Source organism: Ischnura elegans, chromosome 10 (genome assembly GCF_921293095.1).
Source record: "Ischnura elegans chromosome 10, ioIscEleg1.1, whole genome shotgun sequence".
Classification (NCBI taxonomy): Eukaryota; Metazoa; Arthropoda; class Insecta; order Odonata; family Coenagrionidae; genus Ischnura; species Ischnura elegans.
The window spans coordinates 16,858,283-16,878,508 of NC_060255.1; the positions used below are offsets into that span (position 1 = coordinate 16,858,283).

A 20,226-nucleotide genomic window follows, 5' to 3' on the forward strand; every position below is an offset into this window, starting at 1 on the left:
TGGAAACGAATCGTGTCATAGTCATGTCAAAATAGTGTTACTTGGTTTTGACCATATTACAGCAGAATACAATTACCTCACAATTACTATGTAAAATGCAGGTCTGGGAATGTCCTCAAGTAATGAGTAGTTTCTCTTCCTTTTGACCTTTTGTCAAAGTTAATCTATCTTAACAAAGATGTTTTATATGACAAATATTTCTCGGGTTTGCATCCAGGTTAAAGCTTTTATGCAAACCCGAGAAATATTTGTCAGAAGTATTCACCAGGAAAAACTTAAATCGTTTATGTTTTATATGGTTGAAATTTATGGGCATACATTGCCAACCATGGAATGTGATTCACTATAACACAGTTATATCCAATATGGTGGTTATTTCCAAAATAAATCAGTTAAGATATCCATCAGTCTTCACCTTCCAAATGTCACAGGTCTCTGCCGTCGCCAAATTTTTTTTGTCTTTCATTCAGTCCTGCCTACAAGAAAAGTGACTTTACACACTTGTTAAAAAAATCCACACATCTGTGGCTGCATAATGTATGATCATACATCACTTGCCTTCGAGATTAGTCTACTTATTCTTTCAGTGTGTGTTGAAGGGGTCCTACTAAGACTGACTCTGACTTTCAACTCTGACTGACTCTGACTGATACAACTTTCAATGAACAACTGTTCAGTGCAGTGTCTGGAATATTGTTTCTGCCATTGTGCCGCAATTTCACGCTCATTAAGACCGTTACACATGCAGCACGTGTTTACACAGCCTGACGTGTGTACGAAGGCACAATCAAATCTGCATTGTGTGAAGCATTGAATTTCTACAACACATGCTAGAATGTGTGGATGTGAGATTGCATGATAGACTGTTCTAATTTCATTTGTGCAATTCCACGCCCTGAGGAGAAATTAATGCAATTCTAACCTGCGCAATTCCGTGCACTGTAAAATGGCCTTTACCAATTTCGGACAACTCTAGTGCCATGGTCATGCCGCTATACAGTGAGACACCCAGCCAAGGAAGCTTGGTTTTTGGATACGAGTGTAAATAATTGGTTTGCGATATTTTACTTGAAAAATTTTACACAAATACACAAGGCAAATGCAGTCCTATCCTTCAGTGAAATATCACCAATTCAAAAGAAAATCAGTCTGGTAAGTTGAAATAGGCAACAGAGGTTATTCATCCTCCACCTTTGGATATAACGAGCACTCGATATAGGTAGAATTTTTACGAGGATTGGGCACTCCTTAAACTGAGCTTCCACTGTAGTAAGATATTACTTAAGCTGTAAATGATTTCACATATTGGCAGGCAGGCAAGGCAGGAATTGTCAACTATTCACAACAAGACAATTTCAGGCACCATTTTGCTAAGTGTGCACTATACCTTGAAAGACCACAAACCAATTTGTGCAAAACAGATTCTCATTTGCAATCTCTATATCTCTTTGAGTTATGAAAGATATTTTATTCCAGAGACTTAAGAAGTCTAGCAGGTTTCATAATACATAATTAATGTTACATATTTAGAAATTTACCAAACAATAAGTATAGTTCAATTGGATTTTTTTTACTATTTCTAATTGGACCAGGCCTCCTCTCAATAGGGTAGTTTCCTTCAAAAAACAAAAGGCATTGATTGCGATTCGTTACCCACCATTAGTGTGTTATAATATACAAATTATTTGGTTTTAGAAATCCCAGTTTAGACGAATGGCAATGGTTAATTTTAACCGCATTTAAAAAAGGCCAGATTGGTGCCCATGCTGCCACTCCACGTGACGTCGCAGGGACCTAGTTTCTATACGAGTAGATAGGAGTTTTACATCGTCTGAGATTACCAATGCATGCATGAGGCACAGAGCTCAGGGAAACATGTCTTAATAATCACCTATTAAAACTGCCTATGGTCAGAAATTTTCCTTCGTTTGATAAGGTATTAATAATCCTTATTTAAGCAAAACGCTACATGCTAGCAGGGTACTCTGCTACCTCCTAGCAGCCTGCATCGCAGCGTCGCACACATACTCACCCCAAGGTCACCTCACAGGGCGACAGTGGGAACCAGAATGACGTCACACGGGGTTTTCCCAGCATTCGTACTTAGCTGTCGCGTTTTCACGCGCTTGAAAATTTTCACTTTTCATTTAATTGCAAAAAATAGATATCGTCATTTAAAAATCTATAAGCATGAAATGCATACTCCAGGAGTAATAATCTTTTGATTTAGGCAATAAAAAAATAATAGGAAACCACCCTATTTATAGGAAAGATCTGACCTACTCCTAAAACCATCAACAAGTTTCCTCTAACATTATTCTACGAAGTAAACAAGCAAACATACCTTTCTTTAGTTAGTTGATGACATGCTGGTGGACTGCACGTCAGATACCACAGCGATAAGCCCAGTCATGGATATTCAAATAGCCGCAATGCAGACCAATCAGGACTTTTTTTTAAAGTTATGGAGCCTAGCTAGCATTTCACCAATGGAGAGGTAGCAATTATTGGTGGTTTCAAAAAGTGAGATCACCTATGTACCAATTTTCTTAATCACTAAATCAAAGAGATATGGAGTTAGGTAATAGTTAGCACATACTGTCCTTCAATGCTACAAATACTTTACTCAGCCATTCGTAACAAACAACACGTTTAACTTTAGGAATATAACAAATACCAAAAAATTAACAATGGCATGTTAGTAACAGTTAAACTTTATTAACTCATTACTCAAATAAAATCAAGAGATATCCCATCAGTTAATTACTCATAAATGACATTTTTCAATGATCTATTTACATAAAAGACAGACATTCTGGAACCACAAAAGCAAAAAAAAAACAAAATATGTAGTCAAGCTCCACAGTGAACATTCCTATGAAAATTTTAATGGATTAAATACAAACAGCCTGAGCCAAAACAAATCCATTTTATTACAATATTTACAATCCCGCAGTGATGATTATTCCAATGATTTTTATTATTAAAATCCTGACACGCCCATTGAAAATACGTGTGTAATAAATAAATGTACACATATTTACAACATTCTAAACAAGTTTCAATCTTAAAAATAAGATAAATCTCAGATAATCTCAAGTTTTCAACATGAAAACTACCCAAAATGCCAAAAGAGAGACAAATTAATAATATCCCCAATATATAAGGTAGATACCAAATTTCTATCCACAGTTTTTCTGAATATCAACCTGGTTTTAATTTACCAAAATTTCTGGAAATAAATCCAGTCAAAGTGATAAACACACCTCCATCACAATTACGCATATCGAAGTAATCTGAGGAATGATTAAAATTTATCAGTCGAATAAAAATTATATGATTAGTAGGCACACCTGCACAAGTTAGTAAATTGGACTAATAATTCTTTAAAGTAGGATCACATATTCAAGGTCACTAAGAATAATTTTCAAATGGTCTTTAGAATCTGAATCACCCGATTTTTGAGTAGTTGCCCACAAAAACTTGTAGCAAATTTCAAATACATACATGAAATGACAGATAACTGAAATGGTAATGATACATCCGTAACTAATGAATTAACCGATAGATAAACAACTATAAACTAGGGTTGGGTTTGCTCTGTTCTTTGGTTCTTGATCTTAGAACCAGGATGGAAACTTAAAAGAATGGTACTAAAATAGTTGGCAAAAAGCTGATTTAAAAACTTGTCAGTACTAGTAAACGAAGGTTTCAAAGCCTGATAAATTAAGTCTGTTAAGAATAAGATCAATGACTGATATATATAAAAAATAACATACATATGTAATTGGTACAGCGTTAACATTCAACTCCATCTAAATAATTAACAGCCCTATGATAGGTAAATAGAACATTGTAATTGGCTTTCCTTCAATAAACAATGTAGAGGTTAATACTGTACATATTTGAATTACATCAATAGCTGGTGAAACTACATCTTAACTAGGTGAGCTGAATGAAAGATGTGATGTCTCACAAAAAATGGAAATACTTCCCATATACCATGCATGGTTGCAGCAAGTCTGCTAGAGTTCTGCTAAGATTGGAAATCTTAATGCACATGAACTTAGCACTCAACCTGAATAGATTTGGCCAACTTTGCCTGTGATGATGGCAGATTAAACCCACTAATTTCATTATAAATGGAATATTTATTTGTCATTACCTGTTATCCAAGGTTAATAACCACTTGAATCCTAGAAATCATGTTCAAAATATGAGAAATAAATCAAATCATCTGACTTTGGTGTAACTTGGTTGAACGAATTAATATTTATGATAGAACAAAAGCAAGAACAAAGAATGTTCCACTGACTTTTTTCTAATGCTGTCAAACTGGCCAAAAGTGTGATTTTAATATCAAATTTTTACATGCATTCAAAAAAGTATTACACTGAATGTTTACAAAATGCTTGAAATAAATAAATGCTCAGTTGCACCAAATTTTGAACAACATGACCGAATTAAAATTTTCCCAATTCTTATCAACTGTTTAAAAATATTCTTCCTAGCTGAACCTCGTCAGATCAAAAATCAATTCCAGTAACCCAACTAGAATCTGATCTAACTAAAATGGAACCAACCCATCCTTACCAAAAGCTACCTAAATATTTAGAGGTATATTTCCGTAGAGCAAAAATAAGTTAGGGCTTGAGCATTCTGATGAGTATTTTTTCATTGATGTATATAGGATAAAATCAACGTCGTTGAGGTAAAACATTGACGTTAGATATTAGGGGTACAAAAAATATTTAAAGATATAAACCTAATGGGTAGCTCAGAAAAGAAATGATAATTGTCACAAGAGAGACAGGGTTTAATACAGGAGTTAAATTATGTATGATCAAACGGTATGATGAGGGGCAACTTCAAATACCTACCAAAAAATAGAGCCTCTATCCTTCAAACCCAGATTCTCCTACTAATTTCATTATTGGCCCACACACCGTCTACACTATGGCCATATAATTTTTTAACTTTATCATACTCTCCCTTGGACTTGGACAAGGAGCTCTTGCGGTGCAGTACACCTCATACACCCCCAAAATCAAAATGGGTATTACTGAAAACTATAACGAAAAACTCACACAAAGAATTTAATTGAATGAATATGTGATGTCATAATTAACTTGAGTAAATTTTCATACTTCCATGAGCAATGAACTCCACTATAATCAGAATCATAACACACTATACTTAAGGATTTAATTCTGATGCCTACGTGTGAAAATAGGCACTTGCACCTGCATGGATGAAATTTTCTTAATGGAGTAATTTGTTGGACAGCATTTTTCAACACCCTACAAGTTGAATCCTAATAATATCAAAGACAATTGAGAACAAAAAAGATTTTTCCACAATCAAAAGTAAACATAAAACATAATAATTCCTATATGCACTACAAATTTCTCAATTGTATTAATGGATTCAAAAACAATGCTAAGTATCTTAAAATTCCATCCCAGCAATATGCAAGACAGTAGCAAAACTATGGATAAAATGTCATAGTGCACTTCTCCAAATACAGTTCTCCATCTGACTTTTGAGAATTCTACCATGGAAAAAATGAGTCGCCAGCATAAGGATATACAGGAAGTCCTCCACTTATGCACTTTCAGAAATGCGAACAATAAAAAAAATTCGAGAGTGACCTAAATTTCAAGTTTGACATCTTTGAGAGTCGCCTACCCAACACGGTGTGACGTAGAAAAATATATTGCTTTTTGGGTACAGTCTAAGCAAAGAATCAATTATACCGTTGTGAAGTCGGGGACTGTTCTGCGTTTTGCACGTTTTTCCTTTGTGGGTAGCACCATTATTTTGACTCCAGCCACGTCACACGCACAGCTACAGTCCAGCTGCCGAGAGATGTCCGATGACAGGCAGAAGGGTGTGATTGGGGTAGGGGGCAAGGTTGCCAGGTAAGAAAGGGAAACACCCTCGTCACAAGTAAACAAAAGGGTTCCGTGAAGAAAGGAGCCAGAAGGGACGATGAACGTGAAGGACCCAAAGGAAGAATCCTTTGTTTCGGTGATTCGAAGAAAGGACTTATTTTGGTGGCTCAGGCTTGTTCCAGCGCTGCGTCTGCATGTGACAATGTGCATGACTAGGTGAGGGTATGAGGTGCCTTTCGGGGACAGTGATTGGCTGCAAACTGTGCTGGTGCACGGTTCTCCGCCCCTCCTTTGAACTGTCATTGGACAATTCTCAACGGGTGGACTGGTGAAGAGGGCTTTCTTCAAAAAGAAGAATCTTCTTGCAGCCGAAAATACAAGCACAGAAGTAAGTCAACAATTCATCAGATGCTACATATAGAGTATGTTTCTCTATGGAAGCGAGGCTTGGACGTTGACAGCAGCAGAGAAGTCAAGAGTGGAGGCATTCGAAATGTGGTGCTAACGAAGAATGATGAAGATAAAATGGATTGACCGAGTAAGTAACGAGGAAGTGCTAAGAAGAGTGGAAGAAAAGAGAAGCCTCCTAAAAACATTAAGCAGAAGGACAACTTAGTTGGCCAAATTGTTATGCGGCATGATGGTCTTATGAAAACAATCGTAGAAGGACAGGTGGAAGGGAAGAAGGGCAAAGGATGGCCCCGAATGAATTACGTAGGACAGGTTATAAAGGATGTAAGAGAGAAGAAATAAAAAGGCTAGCGGATGGGAGAGAGGAATGGAGAGCTGCATCAAACCAATCTTAGGATTGCTTACTAATGATGACTGTGGCTGATGTTACGGAAAACGACTTGTCTTCCATTCTCAAGGCGTGGGAGTATAAGCGTTAAGGACACAAAGGAAGAATCCTTTGTTTTGGTGATTCGAAGAAACTAGAAAGGGTTTGATTTGGTGGTTTAGGCTTCTTTCAGTGCTTGATATGCATGTGAAAATGTTGTATGGATAGGCGAGAGTGTGAGGTGCATTTGGGGGACAGCGATTTGCCCCAAACCATGTTGGTGCAGGGTTCTCTGCCCCTCCTTTTGAGCCGTCATGGGACAACTCTCAGGGGCCGGACTGAAGATCAGTTCATCACCATTGTGAATTAACACAAATATGTAATAGTCGCATTCTGCAGGATAACTACAATTTTCATTGTCTTACTTCGGTTTTCCAAATCACAAACAAATTCAACTAAAGAACAAGGTCTCGGAATGCATCTTGTTCGTACATTGAGGACTTACTGTAATCCAATTCCATGATTTATTTTTAGAGTTTTTGGGTATGCTGGGGGGAGTCTACATTCAGAGAAATAATTTTATAAAACTTACAGACTCATCTCTCATGTCAGTCTCCAAAAAAATGAAAATATTAAAGCTTCGAAAATGGATTCACTAGTCCCTCCCATCATGGCTCAAAAAATAAAATGTTAATAAAACAAATTCACATTAATAACATTTTCGGGTATAAAAAAATTGATCACTAGGCCCCACCGTTGAAGTCCTGAGCGCACAAAAAATTGAAACAAACAAAATATTTATGGCCACGTAGGTAAGTTGATTCACTGATCAAGGTAGGAATGTAGATAATTCAATTTAAACATGCATGAGCTTAGTTGACTTATAATCTCAAATTGCAGATGTAAAATTAGATGCATATATTTTCGTTAAAAAAACAAACGAAAGGGAAAATGTATACCATGTTGTCATGACTGGGAATACGTGAAAAAGCAGGAAATTTTCATGATGAAAAAGAAGACTGCAAGTACAATAACTCATATTCTTAAAAATTATCATAGGAGGAAAAGGGCAAATCCACTGAATAATTTTCCGTGAATATTTACACTGAGCTTATTTAAAGTAACCGAATTTTCAACATATTATTAACCCATAAGCATTATACAGTGGAACCTCGTTAAAGCGAGTATGGGCTATAGCGAGACCCCCGCTTTTACGAGATATAGCCGATGCACCGTCAATTGATCCTATAATAAGCATGTAAAAAATTTCGTTTTTACGAGGCCCTTTTGGTGTTGGCTCTCGCCATAGCGAGGGTTTCACCGCCGGAAAAACTTACACCAAGACTCCTTAATCTCTGTAATTGCTAGCAATCTGTTAGAAATGAAGTTAATGGAGTGCTCAGTCTCAAATTTATTTGGTATACTGTCATTCGATAAATAAGAAGTTAATTTTGGTGAAAATATTGTGGTATTGGCATTCGCGAATGCTTGATCTTCTTTTGTTCCTCGGGCGGCAGAAAGCAGTCGTCAGCATACCCGCACGCCCATGAGTTGCATGAATAGAAAGCATTTGATGGAACACACCATGGCCAAAAAAACACCAAACACGTCTACTTAAGCAAGAAAATAAAAATAAAGGAGTAATATGAGGTATATTGGCTATTATTTACTCCACCTCCGGTAAAGCGACAATTCGCTATAGCGAGTGTTTATTGGTGCACCGTGGGGTGTCGTTTTATCGAGGTTGCACTGTACATAAGGCAGTTCAGTCAAAATTCACTTTGAAATTCCCTCTATTTTCCAGACTGTTGTTAACATTTTTAAGATTGTTTTATAATAATTATTCTGCAATGCCCAATATTTCTAGTTTTTCCAGAAGAATTATCACTCTGACATATGCATTTTTGTACCTGAGAGAATAAAAAAAATAAGTCAGGATATTCACTCTTTATGAATTATTGAGTAAAATAATAACAATGATATACCCAAATGAAAAACTGAGGATGCAATCCAATTCATATGAATTTTCCAGTACTTAAAATGACATATGCACAGTAAAATGCATGAAAGATCACATTAAAAGATGAAGCTGCTCTCACCACTGATGGAAAATTAAATACCTCACACTATTTTGTACCCACATTAAGGGACACAAAGAGGTCACTTTGCATGAGGTACTGATATGTATGCCGATGAATCGGTTATTATTGCAGTCTAAGTGATGTAGAAAAATTACATCAGAGGATATTTTGCCAACTTGCATTTATGCAATCGCCAGCAAAATATGTACATATTCTATTGCACACAATGCAATGTTCACTTTGATTGCACATGCATTTAGACCACAAACTAATATACCTTCAGGAAAATGGCATTTTAAAAGTAAATGCAGAAATAATTTCGATGATGGGAATGGAACATAAAAATATCACAATTTGAATGGTCTTGTTGACAATTATGGTGAGAAGGCAAAGAGAGAGGTTTGCCAATAGTTAAGTTATTGCAAAAAAAAACATTTGATCACACAAATATAAATTCCATGCCTAAAATTTTGCCCATCTAGCAATGGTGAATTTTCTTCAAAGAAAAGACAGTCAAAGAAATAGAATATTCTAAATCTTTATAAAATTCATGTCTGCTTATCATCTTCACCAATGAGTTACAGACATTCTCCTCAAATAACATCATGATCCCTGCCTTTAGCAAAAATCCCCACTTATATTTGCCCTTCTTTGGTCAGTAATCACAAATTATGACAATAGATAAAATACTCTGCCATCCTACAGCAACCGTATCATTTACAACACACCATATATAAAAATATACAATTTATTTTTACAGCCATGAGTTATTTTTCAGATCCAACTGTGTAACAGAATCACTTATACTTCCAATACACAAAAATCACTTTTTAGTCTTATTTAAACTTGAATAAATGGTAAAATAAATTTGAGCTAAAAAAAAATGCTCTAATGCAAATAGCTGCCTTAAGAAATAAATTCCATAACTGTTACTAGGAAATTAACATTAGATAAATACTAAGCAACCTACTTCTATGGACCACGTCATATTCAAAATTAATGAAAGGAGAGAGATACTTAAAAGGAAAATCACAGCTAATGTATGCAATTTAATTGCCACATATTTTGAATCCATATCCCTGCTCGAAATCAGTAAAAAATTGTAGGAATTCCTGAAAAAAATTAGCTAGGATCCATATATATCACACCGCAGACAAAAGAAAACCCTATTATAATAGATAAAACTTTCAAAAGACGGTCTTGGCCGTTATTGAGTTCGTGGGGAAGCACTTCAAAAAATGTGACATACACAAAGGTGCCACAGGCTAACCCTTGTAGAACACCATTGATGGCCGAGGAATACATATTGTGGCCAAATTCCTCAAGACCCATGCCAATAAGCAAACCAGCTGGAGTGGTTGTACAAAAGAGAACATTAGACTTAATGATAGATCCAATTTTCAACTCACTCTGAACAAGATTCAAGCCTAAACTGAATGCAATGACTAGCTTGTGAAAGCATACCGCCACAAATATTTGCAGCAGTTCATCCACGTTTGGCTGAAGCCCTATGGCTAGGCCTTCAAAGAGGGAGTGAACAGAGAGTGCCGCCAGGAGAAGAAAAGATCTGAACGTCGAGTGAGCCACTGGTTCGTTGCTATCCTCCTCCAGAGCACTCTCGCCATCAATCGATGAACCACAACTGTGGGGCACCACCACGTGGTCACTTACGCCCTCAATACTTCCTTGTCTACATAACCTCCGGTGAGTATTTGAAAGTAATCTGTCCCTCTCAGACTCCGCTGCCACTTCGGCCCTTTCCTTGTAATCAAGGGCAATTTGCTCAAGCACAAGAACGATAAAAAACCCGAGTGTGACTGCAAACTCTGGCACTGGGAATTTCTGGTCAATGTTCAACACTTCAAGGGCCTGAAATCATAAAAAGGTTTTCATATTAAAATGACAGAGTACATTTAGCTTACAACATAGTTTAAAGGTTTTCACATAAAAATGTCAGAGCGCACAACGTAGTTTAGGAACAGCAGGGTTATAATAATTATTTCATAGCTAGCGACATAAATGTCAGTTTAGGGCTTATTCTCAAAAAGCAGTCAAGTAAAAAAAATGTATAACGTCATGAACGAACAAATCTGAAGAAGATGGAACAGATTACAAAAAAATGGAGGAGATGGCAGACTGGAAAAAATTTACTCTCTCCGAGTCTCGAACCCTGGCCTTTCATAACAGAAGCGCGGCACGTTACCACTCGGCCAAATCGGCATTAAACAATGAGCGAAAGTTTTTAAATTAAATTCTACTTGACCATATTTTTTAATTTTAAAATGCTTTTTTCTCTCAAACCCAGGCGTATTTGGACAAAACCCTTCAACAGTATTCCTATCTAAGTGTCAACTTTCAAATAAAAAAGGTTTCATCCTCTTTCTTGACATCAGTAAGGCAAAGTCTCCTAGCCAATAATACCACTCAAACAGTTCATCCACTCTCCACATCACAGCAAACAATGTCCAGCCACTGACAGAAATGAGTCCCAAAAATTTCAATATTCAATCCCTCTAATCTTCCATGAGGACTGCCCATAAAAAAACTTGCATTTTATCCCATTATGCATAATGATTACATAATGCCCTCCAAGTCACCTCTGGAGTGTTTGGCTTGGAGCAAATATTATTCCGAGGCATTACGCATTAAGTAATGGCATAAGAACAACGTACCTCCAAGTAAAATATTTGAGGGAGAACTGGAATTACTTCAGAGGAAAATGTAACAGCAAACAATGGAAAAAAACAATTTCCATAAACAACGCACGAGATCAGTTTATACCCTGCTACACAACATTAATTATTGTGGGTGCCCGTCCATGCGAAGACTTAAAACGCTGTGGGAACGCATTTTAAGGAACAAGACACAAGTACATATGAAAGAATGCTAGTGGGGCTAATATAATATTGGAAAACCATCAATGAATGCCACTTCAAAGTCTAGGGTAAAGATTTGAAGGAGCAGCAAAACAGTGTACTGAAGATAATCGGCAAGAAGAGACTGAGAGGATAAATTTTGCTGATTTCTATTGGTTTTAGGTTGCCTGATCGAATATTATTCTACCTAGTGGGGCAGTTGCAACGGAAAAGGCCTTGGATATTGCTAGTAAATTACAAGATTAAGATTTCACGCATGGCATTCCACCACCAATCTTGAGTGGATCTGGTGGCATGAGTGGTGCATTCGGATTGAAAGCTAAGAATGACATTGATAAAAAATTACTGAAAATAGCAGCATGTCTTTATCATGGATGAAAATGGCCCATCTGTACTCAGTCATATAAAGCCCTTTAGCCGTGCAAAGGTAGAAAGATGACTATAGAACAATAGACAGATTTCGTGACAGCAGAGAAAAAGAAGTACAGCTAGTGGTTGAACAGTCTCTTAGGCTGATAACTTCAATAACTTGGACATGACCAAGTTAGGTGTGTCTTGGCATCCAAAAGGCCAGGCGAGAATGACATCAATTATTTTATAACATTAGTGAATAATAGAAAACTACCATGTCTTTGTAAGAAATATTGATTTCCACGGGGAGAGAATGAATAAACTTTTTAATGAATTGCAATGTAATTTTGAAAATGAAGAAGCAAACCAGACATATTAAAAAGTTTTTTCCGCTCAATTTAATAATTAATAATTTAATGAAAGATTTATTTGGAAGATTCGCATCCTCCAAATCCAAATCGTCCAAAATGAACGAATAGGTCCTTATCAATTGTTCCTTCCAAAATATATTTTTACAAATTTTTTTTACCCGCTTCGGCTGTTACACCATTATCAAGTACAGAATATTTTCTGGACTTGATAATGGTGAGACAGCTGAAACCGGTCAAAAAAGTTTAAAAAAAATATATTGTGGAAGTAACGAAGTGTCTGTTACTGATAATAGCATTTGAAAGAGTGAACTGGGTAAAGTTAATTGATATTCTCAAGAAAATACACATAAATTGGAGGAGTAGGTGATTCATTCATAATCTGTAAATGGTCCAGACTTTGCAAGTGAGGGTAGTGGGCAGCGAATCTGGGTGTGCTGGCACTGGCCGAGGAGTGAGGTAAGGCTGTCCACTAATACCACTGTTTTTAAACTGTTAGCTGAAGATATGGCAAGAGTTATGGGATGAGTTGGAACCTTAAGTAAAAGTTGGAGAGAAAAACTGGAAAGGGCTTGAAAATTTGAAGCTGAGCTAAGGAGAATGGTTTCTACCTGCAGGGAAATTCCACTAAGTATATGGCCAGGCCATATGTCGAAATCGAATATAACTACGGCCTCAAGATACATATGGCTTCGAGCGATTCTAATCTGAGCAAAAGGCCTAAGTCGGGGCTGTAGCTATGGCCTAAAGGCCGTAATGTTATGGTGTGCCTATGAGGCCGTCATAACATGGGCCATACGAAATTGCATTGCTTGCCTAAGGAGTTATAAAAGAAATTTATGAAGTGTCATCGATTATAAAGAGATGGTTTCAAGAAATATATTAATATTGCCAGGGAGCACATACGGATTCAACGGGCATTGGCTAGATATATAAAAGAGAGACATCGATTTCATCTGGAAAGGAGGAGGATATAGGATACGTGTAATCCATTTTCATACGATGATAATATTTTCATTATATATTTCCGCGCATCAAAAGAAGTTTTAACTTACTTTGTAAGTAGATATAGTGGATGAACTAAAAGTTTGCTTGTAGTTAAAAAGTTAGAAATACTTTATAAATGTTGTTATTCTGTTGAAGTGAACGGGCTTCTATTTGCTTTCTGTGCTACATTTGCTAGCAGATTTCTTACTTACTTGTTTCGAAAAGCTGTAGGTAACTTGAAATATCCGCTATGAAATGTTTTATACTTTCTGATTCTTGTTGCATTACGGTTCACAAGGGAGGATATCAAAGAAACATAGGGCAAGACACTTTTTGGCAGAAAGGCAATATTCAGTAAGTCGATGCGTAGAAAACAAATGCAGTCCACAAATCAAGAAAACAATGATATTCTCATATTGATGTTATAATTTTATGCAGCTACCAACACACAAATCTCTGATAATAAAATAAATCTGAGTATAAGTTGTAAATAAAGCTTAGAACTTTATAATTGCAAAAAAATTGGTTCAAGAAATCTGATTTTTAATCAATAACACCTTTTATATACGCTTTAGGATAGACAAGGGCACTGTGGCAAATATTTTTGTAAGAATTTGATGCGAGACCAAAAACACTTTGAGTAGTCACATACACAATAATGTAATTACCAACATGTGCTAGTCATGTGAACTATAACACATCCGAACTCAGTTCATTGGAATTCACTTGATACATATCCTACACGTTAACCAGGCTTACAGAACCCTGCAGTGTGGCTATTATCAACTTCAAAATTTGCGGCAAAATCATCATGAAAATACCAAAATACCTTGGTTAGTGTTTCGTCAACTTCTGGAAAAAGGTCTAAGAGTCCTGTTCCCATAAATACACCGCCAGCAAAACAGCTTAAAAGGCCGATTATCCTGGCATGCCTATTATTAATGAATGAATAAAGAGAGCATAAGGATTACTTAATGCTGAAGAGTAATGAACCATTACAAAATGCATTTAAAATTGTAGCAAACGCTACTTAAGAAATATCACGAGAATATTTCCTTTGATTATTCCTATCAGAAGAATATAGCAATAAAGAAGAAATACCTTGCTCTTCTTTCGGCATCGTCAATGTGTCGATAGTTGGCCATTAATTTCAGAGGTAGCATAGTGAATATAAATGTAATACAGTAAAGGGTGACTAGGACAATCCATTTCGCCACAATTATATCCATTGCTTTTCGATTTCCGCGTCAGGTTCTCAATTTATACACACAACTCTATGATGCTACCATTCGATATCATGGGTGTGAATGGTTGAACCTATGTGAGTCATCAAATACCTATTCACCCCTTTTATTCCACCCCAAGTAGAGTAAATATTTGACAAGTCAACTTCTCGTGATGTATCTGCTGCACAAATCCCTACGCTCACAACAACACATCACCCTAAAAGCAAGCTAACCAACTCAACGTCACGCCATGGTTGTGTCACCACTACTACCACAGATATTGCAATTCTTACTATGGCCTGTGACCGTTGGCCGAGTACTCCGTTTTACCCACAATATTATTAAATAGCAACGCTTCGTTGACTAATTGAGGAATCGACGTCGAAAATAACTTTTACTCAAGTAAATATTCACACACATTTAACCCGCTGTTTACGACCTGTGATTGGCTACTGAATGCATTGATGCCAAATTACCAAACGCACATGCTCATGTTTTGTTGTGGGGGCCGATTGTGTAACTTTACGTTCGAACGATCGTTAGAGATCCGTTCACTCTCGATTGAGTTCCCGGTATTCGAACGTAAGCCGTATGTGCGATTGTGTATGGACGATCGTCAACAAGCAATCGAAAGTTACGACGTTGTCATATTTACTTGGAATTGGGAATACGTTACGCGATTGTTTTCTTTCTGCTCATGCGCAGTAAGGCTGAGAGTGCTTGTGGTTGTTTTGAATAGCGAAACTAGCTTAACAATATTGGTTTCAGAGACAATTGGCCAATTAAGTTTATATTAATGAAAGAATTTAACTTTGCGTATAAATCAATCTCTTTCAATTCAGTATTTCCTTTCCTCCTTTTCGTTGGAGCGTAGCTGATATTTGGGATAAGTAGTTTTTACTCAGATATCGCTGACTATTTAGAAATGCCGCGGTAAGTCTCCGTTTCGTTACTTTTGCAACTCGCTAAATAATAACTTGTATCATTTGTAATTGACTAAAGTCATTTAGATCAAATATATGAACGGATATTCGATATTGATAGGCTCTCGTCTTCGCCTTTGTGTGTCTGCAAGGATCAATGCCGCAGAATATTGAATATTTGCAAGAAATAAAAACTGACGAGTGTGAATTAGTACGACGTCTTAATAATAGTCGTAAGGTAAACAGTTAAAAAAGCACGTAACTCATGAAATAAATAAGTACCTTAATATTCTCAATCAAAAACATTCTCATCATCACAAACCTTTCACCCATTACTTGAGAGAAAAAGCAAATATGCATAGTCATCTTTGATATCTCCTCTCGTCTCAAACACCCGAATATCACTTCAAAAAATTTACCCTTTTTGAGGAAACCATATCGCATCAGAGACATTAATTGAAGTACATAAACCATATTAATTCAACTTAATTTACGACGTCATTGAGAAGTTAAAATAAACTATTTGAATACATAAATTAAATCATTTACTTGTCAATAACCGCCCGATGATCCGAATTAAATTAAACCTCGTAGAGAATATAATTTTGGCAATTTATTATAGCACAACTATAATTTACCTAATATACTATAGTGGAACCACGTTTAAATCAAGCATAAAAAAGGATAATTTCAATTGAATTGCACACACATTACATAGCGAAGTAATTGTAAACGTCCTCATCTTTGTATCGTATAGTAAACTAACACGTACAAATTGTATTTATCGATGTAATTTCACTACTTATTCACGTTATAAAAAACATAACACAATGATATATAAATTAAAAATAGAATGTTTAATTCACTTAATTCCACATGAGTTAATTTCATTTAAATTGCACACACATTACACAGCGAAGCAAATGTAAACTTGCTCATCTTTATACCATAGTGAACTAATACGCACAAATTGCAATTATTTATGTCAATTCACTACAAATTCACGTAATCAACAACATAACACTGCGATTTATGAATATAATTGATTGCATAATTCACTTAATCCCAAAAAAGGACAAACAACGTGGCCATGAAAGGTGATAAACATTTAAATTCCATCCCAAACCTCACCTGTGAACGATTCGATAGCCTTATCGTCAAGTGATGTGTTGACGAAGAGATGCTTTCGATCGAGAGCCGGAATACTTTCGAACGTAAAGTTACACAATCGCTCCTTCAATTGTTTTCGAGTTGTTGATCAAAATTCCACGGGAACCGGATCGTTACGTTCGAACGTAAAGTTACACAATCGGCCCCATGAGAACAGGTGGGAATCAATGGAATCAGGCGAATCAGGCAAGGAATGTATCGAACATATCGAAAAACAAAGACGCCTCCTTAGTGGAAATCACTGGAAAATGGAGTGGGGGATGGAAACTTGGCAATAACGCAAAATAATCATGTGATGCTTCTTAATGGGCTCATAAAATCGAATTTATAAATACTTTTTAACGTTTATTGAAGGTTTCAAAATAGTAAAAGACTAATATTTGGAGGTATCTTAAGATTGCCACTCAGAGTGAGTGAGTCATGAACTCAAAGATTTGGCGCCATTTTGAATGATTTTTACAGTGAGCATAAATTCAAAACATTCCCAAATAGCACATATGACAGTGACACAACTCATAAAATGACTCAAATGTGCTTTCCATAGTATGCATCCATCTGCTGCGTAATCAATGCCGAGTGATAAGTTTCTCGTAATAATTGAGAGCGGAAAAAATTCTGATGTGAATTATACTTGACAAAGTAATGTAGTGCTCCCAGTTTTCTAGAATTAATTATCAAATGAGCATAGCCTAATTAAATTATAATTAAGTCTTGAAAATGTTAATACTGTAAGTTTATTTTATTTTATTTGATTTTTGACATTTTACCAGAAAGCAAGTCCACCCTTCTATACACAATAGGGTAGTTTCCTTCATCAGAGAAAACGAAATGCATTGATTGTGATTCATTACCCACCATTACTGTATTCATAATATACAAATTATTTGCTTTTAGTAATCCCAGTTTAGACGAATGTTAGTGGTCAATTTTAACCTCCTTTAAAAAAGGCCAGATTGGCAGCATGCAATGCGATGCCACTCCACATGATCTCACAGGGACCCAGATGCCATACGAGTGGCCAGGAGTTTTACTCCGCCTGAGATTATCAATGAGGTACAGAGCTCACGGAAACATCTCTTAATAATCACCTATTAAAATTGCCTTTTTGTAAGTTTCCTTTGTTTTATAGGGATATTGATTTAGGCAGAGATAGTATGAGGGTTCTGGGCGAACCCTTCGAGGGTACAACACACCGGGGCCGGGAACCAAGCCAGTGGCTTATACGCCCGATCACCCGGGGAGGGGCTGGAGAGGAAGGAAAAAGGAAAAGAGGCACCGCCGCAATAGGAGCCCGACGACGCCTCTGGGAAAGGAAAGGTGCGGAAGGGTCGGGACAAGGGAAAAAAACACCCCAACGCTATAGAAGCGAAGAGGGCCCTACTAATTAGTGAAACCAGGCAAAGCCATTAATGTGCCAGCGATTTTGAAGGATTTTCCTGTGAGGAAGAAAAATCCATCGATCAAATCGATAGATATTGATTTAGGCAATAAAATAATAATAATAATAGGAAACCATCCTTTTCAATGATGCACCATGGAAGAAGATACACTTTTAATTATAGCATGGAGGCTATTGGCCCCAGCATTGAGCCTGGAAACTGATGTCACATTGGTTACATTTTCACCTGAAGGGACCATATCCATTACATGGCTTCTAGCTATACTCCGTTCATTTTGTCTTTGCAGATGAGCTGGTGTGGCCAAAGCAAGTGGGCGTGAGGGGAGGGAAAGTTTCTCAACACTTGACCTTCCCTTGGCCAATCAGCAGACAGTAGGCATGACCTCAGTCAGTCACTCTCAGACCGCCGTCGAGTGAACATCGTGGACCTGTTCGAGGAGCACTGTTGCCAAACCTCTCCTTATACATATTTCTTTAAGCATACCTTGCAACAACGGTGCCTCATTCAGCATGATAGCTGACAAAATAGAAATATGTAGCTATGAAAAGATTTACGGATAGGAGAGAGAAATGGAGAGCTACGTAAAACCAATCTTAGGATTGTTGACTAATGATGATGATGATGATGGGCTGACAAAATGTCATGGGCCTTTGTGAAAGGACTCAATACCTTCCAAACAAGGGCGTACCCAGGATCAAAACTAGGGGGCCCAGTGAGAAATGGGTGGTGGAAACCACGTGGAACCCACGTGGAGAATTAACGTGGATACCACGTGTTTTTGGTCGTGGAATCAACGTGGAACCCACGTGGAAATTTGGTGGAAAAATTAAAACAGCAGTTGGTGCTGTCCTAAAACCATTAAAACCTCAACCACTCTATATCTAAACCTTCTATTTATGTGTCTACGATTTTTCATGTGCTCTCATGGCTGCCTTTCCACGAATTATATAAAAATAGAATGTGCGATACATTTTCACATAACTAGCGTGGTTTCAGGATGATAAATGACGCAATGTCACCAGAGAGTTAAGTTCCACAAATTAGAAATTCTGTTTAACATTTTATGATAATCACCACAAATCCACTTGAAATCATCGTGGATTCCACGTGGGTCCAACCACTCAATATCCACCACCACCAAATATCCACCACTCAACGTGGATTCCACGTGGGTTCCACGTGGATTCCACCATCCATTTCTCACTGGGGGGGTGGGGCAACCCGTGGTCGTCCAAGTTGTAGCACAGAAAAGGTTAAGGAAACATAAATTTCAAGAAAATTATAACACCACTTTATTGGTTTTTTAAATTATTTGCTCGAAAATAAAATATTTTTATTTTAATTACATTTTTTATACTAATATCAATTTTCTTGGATTTAAAGAAAATTTTTTCAAAACTTTCGTTTTGCACTAAATTTTCTTTTGCTTATAGGGATGGGGGGCAGCTGCCCCTTTCTACTTCCTGCTGGGTACGCCCATGCTTCCAAATGAGGAGGTATATTGTCGCGGCACCGACATTTTCAGTGACAAAGTAGGGTGGCTATGTACATTTGGCAACGTTAAGTTCACTCCTCCTCTCTCTCTCTCTCTCTCTCTCTCTCTTTTTGCTAACCCTTACCCTATTAGCCTTCAGAGAATGTCCAGGCTCTCACGAAAGCTCACCGACAAACATTAAGTAATTAGATTATAGCTGTTTGGCCTATTGCACATGCACAGCATGACTCATTACGAATATGATGCTCGTGGTCCAGCAAACTTGAAAACTTTTATACTGGGACCAATACTTTCCCCCTAGGGCTGTGTATGCCATTTACTTGTGATTGAAGAAATTGATCCCCTTCATTGGAAGCAGTTACATAAATCATGTCCATGGGCCACTTTGCGGCAATTGAATTTTTTATTTGGAACAGTCGAATCTGATTTGAAAAGGATAATCTTTCTATGAAACATACTGTAGGTATCTTTTAGATTTTTTCCAATGGGTTCCTGTATAATACTCATGAGCACCACTTTAAATTTTGTCTCTCATTTGAATGATTATATATGAGGGCATGGGAATTTACCATACACGATTTAGAAATTATAGGTTTTGCCTATTTCCAATCTTCGGCTTTTAGGATTAGAGTTTGTATTTTAGATTGTTTGGGTTTTCAAGGCTACTTTACCTCAAG

The 20,226-nt window shown here is 36.9% G+C and overlaps 1 protein-coding gene across 1 annotated transcript; it reads right to left on the reverse strand.

Annotated features, from left to right (window-relative positions):
- Positions 1-8,447: 8,447 nt before the first annotated feature.
- On the reverse strand, positions 8,448-15,060 carry LOC124166901 (zinc transporter ZIP1-like). The gene is made up of 3 exons (XM_046544608.1): positions 14,437-15,060; positions 14,165-14,267; positions 8,448-10,622 (listed from the first exon to the last, which is right to left on the reverse strand). The coding sequence occupies exons 1-3, from the start codon at positions 14,562-14,564 to the stop codon at positions 9,876-9,878; spliced, it is 978 nt and encodes a 325-aa protein (XP_046400564.1). The 5' UTR covers positions 14,565-15,060; the 3' UTR covers positions 8,448-9,875.
- Between the last annotated feature and the right edge of the window lie 5,166 nt (positions 15,061-20,226).